This window comes from Lithobates pipiens, unplaced genomic scaffold (genome assembly GCF_037356315.1).
Source record: "Lithobates pipiens isolate NorthernLeopardFrog02 unplaced genomic scaffold, aLitPip1_a1.2 Scaffold_22, whole genome shotgun sequence".
Taxonomy (NCBI): Eukaryota; Metazoa; Chordata; class Amphibia; order Anura; family Ranidae; genus Lithobates; species Lithobates pipiens.
The window spans coordinates 202,055,907-202,074,583 of NW_027507784.1; the positions used below are offsets into that span (position 1 = coordinate 202,055,907).

The 18,677-nt window shown below is 39.2% G+C and overlaps 1 protein-coding gene across 9 annotated transcripts in view; it reads left to right on the forward strand.

Moving 5' to 3' along the window:
• RBFOX1 (RNA binding fox-1 homolog 1) overlaps window positions 1–18,677 on the forward strand; it is a 1,314,070-nt gene that overhangs the window by 907,854 nt on the left and 387,539 nt on the right. For all 9 annotated transcript variants that reach the window (XM_077448827.1, XM_077448822.1, XM_077448828.1 and 6 more), the window contains exon 7: window positions 17,058–17,111. In XM_077448827.1, the coding sequence (XP_077304953.1) occupies window positions 17,058–17,111 (54 nt within the window). The remainder of the gene's footprint in view (window positions 1–17,057; window positions 17,112–18,677) is intronic.

Consider the following 18,677-nt stretch of genomic DNA (forward strand, 5'->3'; position numbering starts at 1 on the left):
CAGTGCCTTGGTGATTGTGTTGAGTTGCCTGGGGCGGCTTAGTGTGTGTTGAGAGAGGTCCGCAAAAAATTGTAGCTGGCCATATGGATCAGATAGAGTTCCCATGGTTTTTATTCTTTGCATACGCTTCTCCTTCCCATGGTAAAAGTGGATGCGGAGAATCACATCACTATGGACTGCTGCGGGTAAAAGAAGGATGGTTTAGAAAGCCTGTGGATGCAGTTAATGACCAATTCAATGTTTTTCAGATCAGGCATTAAAGACTTGATCAGGCTATGTGCAGGTTTGAGGGCTGCACCCATTCTGGTATCCCGCGGATCTTAATGTTATTACGGTGGGATTCTCTATGTCTACCAGCTTGTATTTTATCCATTTGGTGTCCTGCATTTGATTCTCTTGTGTGTCAATAATGTCATTGACTGTGGAAGCAATGCCAGTGATGTTAGTTTCAACATGGGTGATTCTATCCTCCATTACATTTTTTGCCATGGCCTAGATTATGCATGATAGTCAACATGTCAGCTTGAAAGGAGCTCCTTAGTGACACTAACATGTCCTTTAATGTGGTGTCTATCACCGGCTGTCTCATAGTGGGGAAAGAGGCGATGGAGTAATTCTGCAAGTTTTGCTGCATCAGTGTATAAGGGAAATGGGAAATATGGCTCACCTCATCACTTGCTGGAGTGGGATCCAGTGTCATCTTTGCCTTGGCTGGGCTACTGGGGGGTTTTGCTGGGAGCTTGCTGACTGTCCAGACAGTTGGAGAAGGAGAGCTGCTGCTGGTTCTGCTATAGAGATGCCAGGCTACATCGCCATTTTGGCCACGCCTGATCTCCCAGAGCTTTCGTGGGAGCCGGCTTTCTTTTGTGTGCCTTGGTTCCACTGAGGTGGCGGTTGTGCTGGCGCAGCTCTGGTATGCAAGGATCACCTATGGAAAACAGGCAGATGCTGTTGATCCATTCCTGTGTGTGGAGCCCACTTCTTACACAACCATCTTCTCCACGCACCAGCTTCACCCATGCTATGGATATTTAAATATGTACATGATCATAACAAGTAGTAAATAATCTTAAAAAACAATCCCTCATTCTTGTAGCTGCAGACACTGTAGAATATTTCATTGTTAATATTTAGAAGAGAAGCAGTGAAGCTGTCCAGGTTGGGTCTCAACATTATGCTTTTGCCAGCCGAGCAAAGTTTCAGGGTCTTGGCAATCTTCTTATAGCCTAGACCATCTTTATTTAGAGTAGCAATTCTTTTTTTCAGATCCTCGAGAGTTTTTTCCATGAGGTGCCATGTTGAACTTCCAATGACCAGTATGAGAGAGTGAGAGCGATAACACCAAATTTAACACACCTGCTCCCCATTCACACCTGAAACCTTGTAACACTATCAACTCACAGGAGAGGGAAATGGCTAATTGGGCCCAATTTGGACATTTTCACTTAGGCATGTACTCACTTTTGTTGCCAGTGGTTTAGACATTAATGGCTGTGTGTTGAGTTATTTTGAGGGGACAGAAAATGTACACTGTTATACAAGCTGTACACTCACTACTTTACACTGTAGCAAAGTGTAATTTCTTCATTGTTCTCGGGGGGGGGGCAATTGCCATATTGCCCCCCCTGGATCCACCCTTGCCGTAGGGTAGTATTCCAACATGATTACAACCCCAAACCACCTCCAAGACAACCACAGCCGTCTAAAGAAGCTGCTCTAGTATCCACCAGCTCTGTGATGTCATCATAGAGGAGTAAAAGAGGACTCCAGAACTCCAGAAGAGGACTCCAATTGCCACATTGCCTCCCCTGGATCCACCCTTGCCTCAGGGTAGTATTCCATCATAATAACAACCCCAAACCACCTCCAAGATGACCACAGCCTTCTAAAGAAGCTGCTCTAGTATCCACCAGCTCTGTGATGTCATCATGGAGGAGTAGAAGAGGACTCCAGTGGCTACCTGTGAAGCTCTGGTGAACTCCATGCCCAAGAGGGTTAAGGCAGTTACTGAAAAATAAATGTGGCCACACAAAATATTGACACTTTGGGCCCAATTTCGACATTTTCACTTAGGGGTGTACTCACTTTTGTTGCCAGCGGTCTAGACATTAATGACTGTGTGTTGAGTTATTTTCAGAGGACAGCAAATTTACACTGTTATACAAGCTATACACTAACTACTTTATATTGTAGCAAAGTGTAATTTGTTCAGTGTTGTCACATGAAAAGATATAATAAAATATTTACAAAAATGGGGAGGTGTACTCATTTTTGTGAGATACTGTATATATATGTGGATACTAATTCCAAATATACAAAATACAAAATAAATTAACTTTTCAATGTATCTAAAAAAACAAAGGGAGAAAAAAATCCCACTGCTACAGTACACTAAACAAATAAAGAATGTATATATCTTAGAATTATACCCTTCAAATAATGTGGGCTCCCTATAAAGGCTAAAAATGAAGACATTCTATTAGATGGCAAGGTGATATATAAAAAACTGGAAAAAGAGGAAAAAAATGTATGTATAAAATGTCATTAAAAGGTGTAAACTTCCTCCTAATCTTCATAAAGACCATTTGTTATTATTTGTTTATTGGGGGTCCCAGTTCAACCCAGCCATCCAAATCATAAGAAATATGGGTGAATTTAGCCCTATCATATTGCATATGGATCTATGTATCCACTCACAACAGACAATAAATGTCCATCAAGATCCCATCGGCATATACTGTATATCTACCTAGGGAATAATATTAGACCCATCCACAGAAATAAAAATAAAATATGCAAAAAGGTGTAGGATCACTCATGGTTGTGGGAAACATCCCACTCAAAATTCAAACCGTCAGTTATCCTTGGTCTGTAAAGGGGAGATCCAAAATTCCTGCCTCCTGCATAATAACCAAAACAAATCACCCCTCTGACAGGGAGTTTGCCTCTAAATAATCTGAACCGACACAAACTCTGTGTCTCCATCATGGCATGACATGATATAATGTCTCGTTAAATTTGTAGACTTATTCGATCTAATATCAGGCAAATTTTCCAGGAACCTGTCTCTCGGGCTTCTAGTGGTACGTCCCACATATTGTGACAGGCAAGATTTACATGTAATAACATAAACTACATATCTCGTGTTTCAATTAAAAAATTGTTTCAAACTAAAAATTCTCTTGTTAACACTCAATATCACTATCTCACCTGAATCAATATGGGGACAACAAGGACAATCCCTGGCTCTTCACTTATAATTGCCCTTAAAATGTAACCAGGTTGTGCTTGTTTTGGTATCCACATTGAAAAAACTTTGAGCAAATGAATAGGCCAAGGAACAAGCTCTACTAGGAATAACATAGATCCCATGTTGTAGTGCATCCGACAGTATCTCATCCTCATACATCAAGGGTAGATACCTCTTCAATATCTCACTTTTTTCTGAAATTCTAGACTATATGGAGTGACTAAGGCTGGTCTATTCACCTGTTTGGAGCGCAATTTACTCAAAAGTGCCAGTCAATTTTTAGATCTAGCTATACTATATTCACATTCTAAGCTCAAAGCGAGGTAACCCCATTCTCTGAATCTGTTGAATTGTGATACTGACTCCTTTTCAAAGTCTGCATCTTCACTACAGATCCTCCGTATATGGATAAAACTGACCCACCGGAATCCATAATTGTGTGTTTGAGATGATTCGACTGACCTAGGAGAGGGCTATTGCCTGCCATAGGTTTATGATACAGTCGTGTTATAACCCAAATTCCCGATTCTACCAATGAAACAATAAGGGAATCTTCTGATGATCCAGTTGACCTGTAAATGACAAATTGCAGGTATTAAAATTCAACAGAGCAAAAAAGAATCCAAATCCCCCAAAATCATGTAAAAAATGAACAATAAAGCATCTGTGTAGCGAAAGAAGAAATAAATGTAGGGTCTAAATGGATTTGAAATGCCATAAATGTGGGACCGCCCCCACCAACCCATAAAGAGGTTGGTGAGGAATGGTGAAAATTTGACCCCCATCGTGGCCCCATATCATTGGAGGTAGTAGATACCATTGAAAATTAAACAAATTGTGTGTAAGTAGATAATAAGACCTGAAGGGCCTGGTATGGATTTTGGGGGTACCCCCACGCAATATTTTTTTAATTTTTATTTCGGGGCTCCCGCGAGAAATACAAAGTATGAACAGCAATCTGTCATCTCCCCTAGTCAGTCCCCTCCCCCCTTCATTATGAACACACACTAGGGAACACAATGAACCCCTTGATCGCCCCCTAGTGTTAACCCCTACATTGCCCCTACACTGCCAGTGACATTTTTACAGTAATCAATGCATTTTTATAGCACTGATCGATGTATTAATGCCAATGGTCCCAAAAATGTGTCAACATTGTCTAATGCGTCTGCCATAATGTCGCAGTCATGATAAAAATCGCATATTTCCAGCATTACTAGTAAAAGAAAAAATAATAATAAAAATGCTTTAAATCGATCCCCTATTTTGTAGACGCTATAACTTTTGCGCAAACCAATCAATATACGCTTATTGTGATTTTTTTTATCAAAAATATATACAAGAATACATATCAGCCTACACTGAGGAAAACAAAATGTTTTATATATTTTTAGGGGATATTTATTATGGCAAAAAGTAAATTGACGCTCTTTTTTGTTTATAGCACAAAAAAATAAAAACCGCAGAGGTGATCAAATACCACCAAAAGAAAGCTCTATTTGTGAGAAAAAAAGGACAGCAATTTTGTTTGGGTACAAATTGCACAACTGTGCAATTGTCAGTTAAAGCGACGCAGTGCTGAATCATAAAAAGTGTTCTGGTCAGGAAGGGGGTAAAATCTTCCGTGGCTGAAGCGGTTAAATTACTATTTTCTCTTTGAAATGAAATTTCGGGCAGGTCCCCAACCAAACACTTTTTATGACAATAACTTGCATATAAGCCTTTAAAATTAGCACTTTTGGTTTTTCATGTCAGTGTCCCTTATGCCGCGTACACATGACCGGACTTTCCAGCAGACTAGGTCTGACGGTCTTCCTGACTGACTTTTCAGCGGAGTTCTGACGGACTTTCCGAACGAACGGCCACACACAATCATACCAAAGTCAGACGGATTCGAATGTGATGACATATGACCGGACTAGAATAAGGAAGTTCATAGCAAGTAGCCAATAGCTGCCCTAGCATCAGTTTTCATCCGTCGGACTAACATACAGATGAATGGATTTTTCGACCGGACTCAAGTCCGTCGGAAAGATTTATAACATGTTTTAAATCTAAAGTCCGTCTGATTTTTAGACAGCAAAGGTCCGATGACACGATCAAATTGTCCGGCAGTTTCGTTCCATTGGACTTTTGCTGCTGAAAAGTCCGGTCATGTGTACACAGCATTAGAGTTTAATGGGGTTCCGCGGCTTTCGAATTTGTCGCAACGTTCGGCTTTCGTTGTTCGCCGAAAGTCTAAACAACCAAAGTTCAGCCCGAACTTGTGATCAGGTCAAACTGTTCACCAATCCCTAGTGGCTAGGCAGAAACTATACCAGGGGCTGTAGTTGGCCATCTAACCATTGTCCTAGGCACTCATTGAGTGACCCTATGCCAGTGACAATCAGTCTGTCCTGTCAAGGATTCAGACCTTTGTGCATCTTAGGAAGGTGATGAAAGGTGGGCAATACCGGATGCTCGAGGATCAATGTCTGTGCTTTCTTGATGCTGAAAACTCCCCAAAAAACTCCCTTCTGTACCAAATTCCACAAAGTTTTCCTGTACAACTTAGTGGAGTCGCCCCTAAGTGTAAGGTATATACTACTGTCGGACAGTTGTCTGAGGACTTCCTCTCTATAACCATTAGCATCCATGACTACCACTAGACCCCCTTTAGCTGCATTCCATATCACAATAGAAGTATCACTCAAAACAGACCTCTCTTGTGCATTAAGATTGTGTATATTAACGTTGGAAGTCATGGAATCTCTCGCAAGACTGACTAGGTCATGTTCAACACATTTCCTAATTAGTATCCACATATATATACAAGTATGTGGTATTTTATAACAGGTGTATACAGTGGTGTGAAAAGGTGTTTGCCCCCTTCCTCATTTCCTGTTCCTTTGCATGTTTGTCACACTTAAGTGTTTCGGAACATCAAACCAATTTAAACAATAGTCAAGGACAACACAAGTAAACACAAAATGCAATTTGTAAATTAAGGTGTTTATTATTAAAGGTGAAAAAAAATCCAAACCATCATGGCCCTGTGTGAAAAAGTGATTGCCCCCTAAACCTAATAACTGGTTGGGCCACCCTTAGCAGCAACAACTGCAACCAAGCGTTTGCGATAACGTGCAATGAGGCTTTTACAGCGTCCTGGAGGAATTTTGGCCCACTCATCTTTGCAGAATTGTCCTAATTCAGTTACATTAGAGGGTTTTCGAGCATGAACGGCCTTTTTAAGGTCATACCACAACATCTCAATAGGATTCAGGTCAGGACTTTGGCTAGGCCACTCCAAAGTCTTCATTTTGTTTTTCTTCAGCCATTCGGTGGTGGACTTGCTGGTGTGTTTAGGATCATTGTCCTGCTGCAGAACCCAAGTTCGTTTCAGCTTGAGTACACGAACAGATGGTCGGACATTCTCCTTCAGGATCTCTTGGTAGACAGCAGAATTCATAGTTCCTTTTATCACGGCAAGTCTTCCAGGTCCTGAAGCAGCAAAACAGCCCAAGACCATCACACTACCACCACCATATTTTACTGTTGGTATAATGTTCTTTTTATGAAATGCAGTGTTCCTTCTACGCCAGATATACTTGGACACACACCTTCCAAAGAGTTCCACTTTTGTCTCATCAGTCCACAGAATGTTGTCCCAAAAGTCTTGGGGATCATCAAGATGTGTTGTGGAAAAATTGAGACGAGCTTTGATGTTCTTTTTGCTCAGCAGTGGTTTTCTCCTTGGAACTCTGCCATGCAGGCCATTTTTGCCCAGTCTTTTCCTGATGGTGGAGGCATGAACGCTGACCTTAACTGAGGCAAGTGAGGCCTGCAGTTCCTTGGACGTTGTTGTGGGGTCTTTTGTGACCTCTTGGATGAGTCGTCGCTGCGCTCTTGGGGTAATTTTGGGCGGCCGGCCACTCCTGGGAAGGTTCACCACTGTTCCATGTCTTCGCCATTTGTGGATAATGGCTCTCACTGTGGATCGCTGGATTCCCAAAGCTTTGGAAATGGCTTTATAACCCTTTCCAGACTGATAGATCTCAATTACTTTCTTTCTCAATTGTTCCTGAATTTCTTTGGGTCTCGGCATGATGTGTAGCTTTTAAGGATCTTCTGGTGGACCTTACTGTGTCAAGCAGCTGCTATTTAAGTGATGCCTTGATTGTGAACAGGTGTGGCAATAATCAGGCCTGAGTGTGGCTAGAGAAATTGAACTCAGGTGTGGACAACCACAGTTATAGTATGTTTTAACAAGGGGGGCAATCACTTTTTCACACAGGGCCATGATGGTTTGGATTTTTTTTCACCTTTAATAATAAACACCTTCATTTACAAATTGCATTTTGTGTTTACTTGTGTTGTCCTTGACTATTGTTTAAATTGGTTTGATGTTCCCGAAACACTTAAGTGTGACAAACATGCAAAGGAACAGGAAATGAGGAAGGGGGCAAACACTTTTTCACACCACTGTACATAGGATTGTTCAATCGGTTAGATTTGCCTATGTGTGGTGCTGCAGGCGGGGAGGATTGGTTTTCCTTTCCTTCTCCCTGCAGCTCCCCTCACAGGGATCTCATTTGTTTGTTTGAATCATTTGATATGCTTCTATTGTGGATATTTTTTTATTTTTCTAGCACTATATACACAATTGGTTTATACATTAATATTAGTGATGGTCATTCATTTCTTGAATGATTATATACATTGAAGAGATGTTGTTTATCCATTTACAGGGTTATATACACTTGATCTATTCATGTACTGGTATACACATATTTTTTTCTGATATTTTCTTTTGATATGTGTTCTTTTGGTTTTTATACTGTATATATGCTATGTACCTGAATTGCTTTGCAGGGCTATGAGGTTTGTGTGTGTGTGTGGGGGGGGGGGGGGGGGGGGGGTAACATCAGTGTTATATTTGCTTCACCTGCAGCCTCAAAGCTATAAGCAGGCATGTAACCCTGAGCTAATCAGCAATGACTAAACACAGGTTTGTGAAATGCATTTGCTAGCTGCATATCATGACATACCCTAGTTTTTAATGGAATTTCAATAAAATAATCATTGAAATGTTAACAATGCTGGAGCATGCAAGAACCCATCCTTCTGATCCTCACTTTAGATGCTGAGAAGGCCTTTGACAAGGTAACTTCCAGTGACACTACTTGGTTCTTCAGAGCTTATCAGTTAAGCAAATAATCAGTTAAATTGCTGAGCAATTACTTATTACCATTTTGGGTCTGGAGAGTGTGCCACCCACCTTTGTGGTGGAGGGGGCACAAAGAATTCTGTCAAAACCACCTAAACTTGGGGCCCTCCCTAGACCTCTTTTATTATGACTACTATATTATCGAGATAGAGTCCTGGCGGTTGCTAGGGCTAAACCACATTTACCTTTTGAAAACACTAAGCTATTATTTTTTCCAGATTATTCTCAAGAATTTCAGCAATGCCGGATGTCCTATACAGATATCTGCAAAGACTAAGAGGAAAGAGTATACAGTTTAGCCTCCTCTATCCTAGCAGATTGCGTATTATAGATGATGGGCAGACATTTTTTTTTTGATACCCCGGCTGCTGCTTCCACCTGGCTGGATGATCGCTAAGAGAATTATTATCCTTTATTAGGAGCTCTAACAAGTACTCCCACTGACTTATTCCGATACCCCAAGTACCAACGGCGTACTCCCCCTTCCTGCCCCAGAATGCAGATCTGGGATGGTAGGAGGGAGGTTATTCAGTGGCGGTTATCCCATCCCTCCTCATCTCCCCCTCCTTTTTTTTTTACTTTTTTTTTGGCACACAGGTCAAGCAGACCATAGTTGCCTATTTTTGGTAAATTTTGGGTAAAAGCCTTCTCTACGCCTCCTTGTCTTTTTGTTTTTCTGGATGGCATTCAATGTAATCTATTATTCAAGTTTTTATGATTTTTACTTTCTAGATGACATCCCGTGACCAAGAGATTTTCTCTATTTTGTCATGGAATGTTCGTGGCCTCAATTCAAAATTTAAAAGATCATGGGTATTTAGGTGTTTGAATATGTATTCTCCACATAGTGTTACTTCAAGAAACCCATCTTATGTGCAGCCAACTTTTAGCACTTAAGAAGCTTTGGGTACAGAAGGCTTACCATGCTACATATTCTACATTCTCTAGAGGGGTCTTGATCATCAAATCTTTACCTTGCATGGTGAAATATGTATTTTTGGACCCCCAGGGTAAATATGTTTTGGCTGTGTTCCTTTTGTGGGGCCAGATATACATAGTTGTTAGTGTGTAAATACTGCCTTCTTTTGTGGGACCCTTTATATAGTCTCCTACAAAAAAAAAGTCACTGTATGGTCCAGCTAAACTATTGACAATGGGAGACTTCAATGCTATACTTGATCCTGTTTTGGATAATCTAAATCTTCCCAAACATTTCTCTGGAGAGTCCCTCTACTTGGGCCCAGATGGTAGGCCTGGTAGAAGCTTGGTGAAAAACACATTAACTAGAGCATATTCTTGTTTTTTAACTTCTTATAAGACTGCCTCCCATATAGATCTAGCTTTTACCAATGTGACAATATTATCGGACATGGTGGATGCTATATATTTGCCTAGAGGTTGATCAGATCATGCTCCACAAATGCTTATATTTGGTGTTCATTACTATTGAGATGCCAGCCAGTGGAGATTAGTAACCCACTGGATTTCAGCTCCAGATGTGGTTATTAAAAATTCAACCCTTTTAGTAGAGTGCTGGGAATTTACTGTAGGGTCCAAATAACATGGGATGCCTTCAAGAGGATACAAGAGGATGCTACATATCCACCATTAAAGCGGTTAATAGGGCCAAAGGAGCAAAAAGTGATGCTTTGCAGGCCACAGTGGATGAAAAAAACAGCTCAATATTCTGCGGATCCTGCAGAGGTCAACTTTAATGCTTTACTCCATGGAAAATGTGCTCTGCGTTTGCATAAGGCTGAGGCTACAAGGAAGAACCAATATAAAAATAAACAGAATTTCTTCGAGCAGGGGGATCATAATGGTCGTTTTTTGACCAAGATGGCTAAACATGAGCAGACTAGTGTTCCGATTTTGGAAATACGTAACCCCTCAGGAGATATGGCTAGTACACATTCTAAAATTTTGCAAATTTTACTCCTTATTTCCAGCCAGCTGACTTAGCAACTCGACTGGACCCAGTTGCTCTGGCTTGGTTAATGTATAATGTCCTTTCAGTCATTGGTTTCTTTCCATTAAGGAAGTCAACGGGACCGAATGGCCTTCCTATTGAATTCTACATGGCCCATAGTGACTTTCTTGCTCCCGTATTGGCCTCTCTTTACTTTGTTTGAAAGAGGAAGCTTTGCCAGACTCAATGAATCATGCCTACATAATCTTAATTCACTAGCCCCCAAAAGATCCATCCTTTTATGCCTCATACAGGCCTATTGCTCTTTTGAATGTAGATTTTAAAATCTCGACAAGACTTATTTCCCGACTACTGCAACCCATGATGCCTAGCATTATTGATTCAGATCAAACAGGTTTATGGCCAGAAGGGCCACTGATGTGAATTTGCGGAGCCTATACACTAATATTCATGCCTTACATCAATATAGGATCTGTTGCCTCTCTAGATATAGAGAAGGCTTTTGGTACTCTTGAGTGGCCCCTTTTTATGTCAGGTACCCCACAGAATGGGCTTTCTAATGATATTTATAAAATGTTTGCAGGTCATATATGGACACCCCCCAGCTGCAGTGAAAATGGGGGGAGGGTTGTCAACTTATTTTTCATTGTTTGGGGGAACTCGGCAGGGCTGCCCTCTGTCTCTGACCCTCTTCGTTATTGCTATGGACCAGAGGCTAACTGCTGAGGCTCGTCATATTTCTCCCAATATAAAGGGGTTGCGAAATGGTTGGTTGCAGGAGAGGGTAGCCTTGTATACAGATGAACTTTTATTATTCTTGAACAATGCCGGACCCTCTCTCCAAGGGGCCCTACAGATATTGGATTCCATTTCAATGGTTACTGGGCTGAAAGTAAATTGGATTAAGTCCTTGCTGTTCCCAATAGACATTGTGGCCCATAGCACGGCTTTGAAGGATACTCCATTGCAATGGGTACAGATTTTCAAGTATCTAGGCATTGTAATTTCCCGCCAAGCTTCTGAATTTATTTAATTGAATCTGGCCCCGATCTTAGGAGATATTGGGTCAAAGTTGAAAGCATGGAAGTCTTTACTACTATCCTTACTAGGACGTAGTAATCTTTTAAAAATGAAAATTATACCAAAATGTATATATCTTTTTAGACATTCTCTTCAGTGGCTCCCTGTCTCATTTTTTAGTAGATGAATAAAAAATGTTCATCCTTCTTATGGGGATCAAAAAAACCCAGGTATAAACTAACCACTCTGATGCACCCTTGTGACCAGGGGGGTTTAGCTTTTTCAGATTTATATAAATATTTTCTGTTTACTCATTAGCATGGTTACGGCCGCATGGTGGCTGAGTCCAGTTTTTTTTTAATTCCTCTGCTTGGTTGGAAGCAGCTGTGGTAGGTTCTTTAGAAGCTCTTAAGGTACTTTATTTAGGGGCTGCAGGGCACACTACCAGTTGACCGCCTCAATGCTCACCACTATTCGAGCTTGGGAGGCTGGCCTTAGATGTGAGCATTATCATAAACATGCGATTTCCCCAAATGCCCCCATGGCTTAATCCTTCTCTTCCCCAATTTTGTAAATTACCAGAACCCATTGCTTTGACCAAGTACAATATAAAACTACTTTCTCAGGTGGTTACTGATCAAAAATTGTTGACTTTCACTATACTTACCTCAACTTTTAATTTACCTAGTTCCCATTTGTTTAGATATTTCCCTATTTCCCATACTTTTCATGCTCAGTTTCCACCAGATAGTTTAATGATTATACAATCAACTCTAGAATCAGTACTTAGGTCTGAGAAGCCATCAAGACTGTATTCTCATGTTATTTTAATTTCCCTCCTACCATTAGAGGGTCTTAAAGCTCGTTGGATGAAAGACATAGCAGATCTGGACATGGAAGATTGGAGGAGCATGTGGGATTTCCCTCTGCAATCTCTGGTATTCTTAATAGGCTGTATGATCCAATTTAAATTGGTACATATAGCATAAATCATGCCACACAGACTTCAAAAGATTGTGCTCTGGTTGGCGGTGTGGAGCACACACACATCTTCTGGTCCTGCCCATACATAGTTATTTTTTGGGTGGAAGTGGTGGACTTGCTGAACTCTATTACTTCTGCTCCTTTGCCGGTCTTAATGTCCATATGTTTCCTGGGTCTGGTGGAGACTTTTCTCCCTACAGCATCTGTGCGAGTGTTTGCTAATATTACATTATTTTATATGAGAAAAGCCATTGGTTTGCATTGAAAGAAACCTTCTCCTATGCTTTTATACTGAAAACAATTGGTAAATAATAATCTCCCACTGTATAGAGATACCTACATCAACAGGGGTTGTCCTAGAAAATATGACAAGATATGGGCAAAGTGGCTGGATAAGCCGTATACAGAATTTTATGCCCATTGGGGTTATTGATTATTATAATATAGATGTCTTTATATACAGGATGTTCAGGGCCACTGGGGACAGCAGGGACTAAAAGTTTACTTTTGCTATACTAGATGTAGATATAAAATTTGGCAAATGACATGGCTTAGATTATAGCTCTGTTAAAATACCCTTTTGTTAATTTTCTTAATTATTTTATTCTTTTGGGATTTTTCTTCTTTTTCTCCTTTTTTTTTTCTTAGATGAAGGATGCAAAGCAGTGTGATTGAATCTTGAACCTGTATTTAAATTTTATGTATGGTGTGTTGTTTTGTTTGTTCCTGTTGTTTGTTTATCAAGGAAATAAATAAAAAGATTTGATTAAAAAAATTATAATAATCAGTTAAAGCATTAACAAAATCATTTTCAAACATGCAGGGTGTCCTCACCAATCCATGCTTACCCATATTCGTATCTGTTAGAGAATTGTATTCATTGTAATTAACACTTCTAATAGCACATCCATTCACTAAACCCATAGAAGGGGTAAAATAGTCCCAGCTATAGATATAGTAATAATACCATAAGTACATATGTTTCAACTGGAATTCCATATTTTTGCATATTGTATTATTATACACGATTTATGTAGTGCCAACAGTTTACACAGCGCTTTACAATGTATAGTGGGGACAACACAATTACAGTACAGTTTAATACAAAAGGTACAGGAGGGCCCTGCTCATAGAGCTTACATTTTAAAGGGAGGGGGTGGTGGTACAAAATGTAATAGCTGCAGAGAATGATTTGATGGGGATGGCTCGGCGACAGTTGTTAGGTGGGTGTGGGATAGGCTTCCCTGAATAAATTAGTTTTTAGAGATCTCCTAAAGGTGGACAGGGTAGGGGCTGATCGGATATACCGGGGCAGGGAGTTCCAGAGGATGGGAGAGGCTCTGGAGAGGTCCTAAAGGTGAGCATGGAAGGAGGTAACAAGGGAGTTAGAGAGCAGGAGGTCCTGGGAGGAGCGGAGGGGACGATTTGGGCGATATCTACGGGTGAGGTTGGTGATGTAGATGAGGGCAATGTTGTGAATGGCCTTGTATGTTATGGTTAACATTTTTAATTTTACAAGGGGGGGTAGGGAAAGCCAGTGAAGGAATTTACAAATATACATATACAAATAGGCATATACAAATAGGTACATGTATGTTGTACTCATAGACTGTTAAAGTCACTACTTACAATTGGTATTTTTTAAGAAGGGACAAAGAGAGACCCAGTTTTCTCCCAGGATACAGCTCTCTATAGTTGGTCTCCCTTGTAATAGGGCAATTCTAAAAAATAATTGATAAACATAAAGGCTTTCATTAAGATTGCTCTGAGCAATGGATAGTTTATAAGCTTCTATTGATACACTATATCAATGGCGTCTGTATGGCTGCCGAATTTCAGCACCTACTCTGGCCTTCATGACAGGTACCCACCATAGTCAGCAAATTACTTTTTTTTTAAAAGGTATAAAAAGGAGACATAAGAAAAATGTAAAATTAAAGAATGGACAATAATGGGAGCATGGGTTAGCAAAGACATCCTGGGTATACAATAATTGTTTTCTACACCAATAATCAAAATATACTAAAAAAAAATAACAAAAGGATTCAAAATATTACATATTCCCAGTTCAGTTATTTGGAACCTACATGTTAAATTAGGATTATAAAAAGGGTTTATAACTAATGGATTCATTGAGTCCAGGATATTTTGTGGCCTTGAGAGAATATATCCATTTAGTTTCCCTCTGTAGGAGTAGTTTATCTACATTTCCTCCCCTATCATGTTTCAGTATGTGCTCTAGTGCAAGGAATTTAATCTCGTTTAAGTCAAAGTTGTTAAATTCTTTGCACTAGAGCACCGAAACACGATAGGGGAGGAACTTTAGGTAAACTACTAACTACAGAGGGAAACTAAATGGATATATTCTCTCAATGCCACAAAATACCCTGGGCTCAAAATAACTAAACAGGGAATATGTAATATTTTGAATTCTTTTAAGTTTTGTTATTTTTTTGTATATTTTGATTATTATTATTATTGGTGTAGAAGTCTTTAATCTTTCCTATGTCTCCTTTTATATAACGGTAATTTGCTGACTGTGATGGGGACCTGCCATGAAGACCAGGGTAGTTTCTGAAATTAGCATGAGTTGGGGTGTTCTTTAAGGCCCCCTCCATGCCATTGGAGTGTGCGTTCAATTCCCGCATCCCTCATAGACCTCTATAGTAGTGGATGGGATATGTTCCTTCCTCACTACTACTGTCATTCTAAAATCTCGCCTAGGGTGTCACTGTGCCAGTGTCTCTAAAGACATCTAGAGATATGCGGTGGTGGATGGGAGCTCTTTCCATCCTCTTATTGCAGATTACCCTGGCCTCTGGCCGGGGATGTCGCTGTGGTATCTGGGGCGATGAGTGAGCCTTGAGATCTTCAGTGCTGTGGATGTCTGCTGCCATGGGATGGGCACATACTCGGTGAGTCTCCTTGATGTCCATGTCCTGGCTGGTGATCTCAGATGCCAACCGGACGGAAGGGGTATATATAGCTGGCGGCTTGGCTGTCCATTCACCAGAGCTATGAGGATGCCAATGTGATTGCCTGCATTCCCTGAACAGTGAGAAAGACAGGGGGAGACAACATATAGTCAATACAATGCTGAACTATTAGTATAGTGTATCAATGGAAGCGTATATGCTATCCATTGCTCAGAGCAATGGATAGCATAAACAATTTATGAGTATAACATACCTATTTGTATATGCAAATATATGGAATTCCAGTTGAAACATAGTACTTATGGTATTATTACTATATTTATAGCTGGGGCTATTTAACCCTTTCTGTGGCTGCCTGAGTGCCTGAGTGCCACTCTGGGATTAGTGAATGGATCCGCTACTAGAAGTGTCAATGACTATGAATAAAATTCTCTAATAGATAAGTATATAGGTAAGCATGGATTGGTGAGGACACCTTGTGTGTTTGAAAATGATTTTGTCAATGCTGTATATGATTATTTGCCTAACTGATATATGTATTGTTTGTATACAGCTTATTAAATTCTGGGGACGTTTTTCCTGAAGAAGCTGTGGTCGGCAAAGCAACAGTCTAGTCTTTATAAAAGAGGCAATTAGTCCCAAATTCTGCTGTATAGGGAAGATGAAATTGTAAATAAATTGTAAAGCATATTTCTAATGCGATTTTAATATGTTTAAAATAAAACTTTCTGCTTTTAAGGAAAAAAATTGTTTGCTGTAGCACCATGAATGCCCCATAATATTGTGGTCATAAAAAGTTTTCATACATATAGTTCGTCTGTGCAGGTCATTCTGAGCTGAGATTTTCACCTGGGTTTTTACTTGATAGCATGCCGTTGAAGTAGTACAATGCTGTTTGCAAATTAGTATTCCGTTATTGTCAGTGTTGATATCTGTACTCTACTGACGTATCCTTATTGTTTTGGTAAGTTGGCAAAATGTAATAAAACATATTTTAAAAAGAAAAAAAAAACACTTATTTTCCTCAACACTATGGGATACACTTATAGCAAAGAGCAGATACTCTTCATTATACTTCACAGTGCTGAGGCTTACTGTGGACTGCATTTTGCAGCACATTCATAAAATGCAGGCTCGGTGATGGAAGTGGCCATATCCTATGCAACAGAATGAATTCCATGATTCAAGTAGAGCATGTGACATCATGAGATTGGGCTGTCCTCTTTTTTTATTTTTTTCAACGTCCACTCATTATCTAAGATGTCTGACAGTTTAGGACTTCTATTTATTAGGCATATTGCTGTACTTCCTACATATGCAAGTGTGAAGAGCTGATTATAGCACAGCCAGGGATTAGTGGAGATTAGAATAAAGTTAAATTTTGTTAGAAAGATGAGGGATAAGAAAAAGGGAAGAGTGCCATGGTTTTCAGCCACAGTTAAATTCCTAATCTTGCTGTGACAAATAAGCTATCCAGTCAAAAATATTTTCTGCTTTTCTGGAATTTATTGCTCTTTTTTCTACTTTGCAAAATACTAACTAAAAAGAATCTAGATACAACTTTGGTAATTGCTACTCTTTACTCATTGTTCTATTGAGGTAAATATGTTATGCAATAATCAATTGTGTAGATACCTATAAAAACTTTAACCACTACTTTCTATTTATTTGAATCGATTTCTACAACATGACCGGCTACTTTAATGATGTAATTATACATATGTGTTCTAGGGTGGAAGTTAAATCCTGTTGTTGGTGCAGTTTACAGTCCTGAATTCTATGCAGGTAAGATTTCAAAAATTTCAGATTCTATGTTTTTGCTATCCCTTTAATGTTTTGTTTCAAGGGGTGTTATTTCAAAGACCAATGAATTAGATGTTAATGAAAGTATCTGCTGAAAAGTGGCATCAATGTGCATCTTTTGGACATTTCTAAAGCACCGATGATCTAAGTAAGATCTGACTTCATGTAAAAAGTAACTTCTGTATTTTTTGACAAGCAAACTATAGGTTTTAAACATAAAGTAGACCTTAGCTTGAAATACTTAACTCTCTTCTTGGGTGGATTCCCTACAGCAGGTGTCTGATGTCCCATACACACTATCAGATTTTCTGCTGATTTTTTTCCTTGATTGCAACCAATTGAAAGTCCTAAGGTTTGACCACATATTATATGATTTTGGTAAATCTGAAGGAAAAACTCAGCAGAAAAACTGATAGTGTGATAGCAAGGGACAAAATCTATGAGAGACAAATGCTCTGTTTTGTCTCTGTCTAATCAGACCCACTACTTTACAAAGAACTAACCTTTGGGTGTGGCTAACAGACAGAAATGGAATTGGGCAGTAGTTACAGAGACTGTGCTATTTAAGAGAGGTATGCATTTTGAACTTAGGTCGACTATATTTAGAGCTTATAGCCTGTTTGTATAACTTTAGCAAAATCATCTCCGATACAGACAAGAAGGTCCTAATTTAACAAATAACATTATTCTAAGTAGTATTATTGTTTGTAATACCACTCAACAATGCATGATGCATATGGACTGAATAAATACAAATCATAAATATAAAGTTTGTATGTAACAATACGTGGTAAATCCAAGCTGTACTAAATAAAGCTTGTAAGTTTTCAATGTTTTTTTTATTTATTTTAAATGGGTATCGGCATTAAAATGAATAAAAAGTTTCAGTATTTGATGTGCTCTCCACAGCCACAATATTTAGCCACTAGGAAAAGGAGAAGCCATTTTGTGTATTCTATAAGCTAAGTTGTATCTTACATAGGGCTATATGGCCATAGTAAATACATTTAACTGTTTTTTTTTGTTTGTTTTTTCATAGGATGTAAAATTTGTAATATTCTAGATCCCCTTTACCCCTATGTGTATCTATATTTTGTCATAATAGAGTGATTGAGGAATTGATATGTCATTGATTTTGCAGACTGCACTATCCACCAGATTAGAGATGAATTGCCATAACTTTTTTATTAAAGGCCTTGGCTTCATTTATATTTTCTATAATCAGAACCCAGTGTGGCAGTAATATCTTTCTCTGCATCCTTTTGTGTGTTTATTTTTTTTTTTTGCCTTGTGTGTTTTAGATGTGCCAAAAGCTAAAATAATGTTAACACCTACATTTAGCTTTTTGATTGATTGAGGCAGCTTAATGTATCAGGTGTCTGCATCACAATTTTTATTTTATTTTAGATGAATTAACTGGTGTTGTCATATGTGATAATGTTTGTCACTATAGGCATGTACATGATAAATCTCTATATTTTGTCCTAAAATCTTACAGAATTTGGTCAAATACAACTAACACAAAGCTATCTATGCAATATGGCTGTC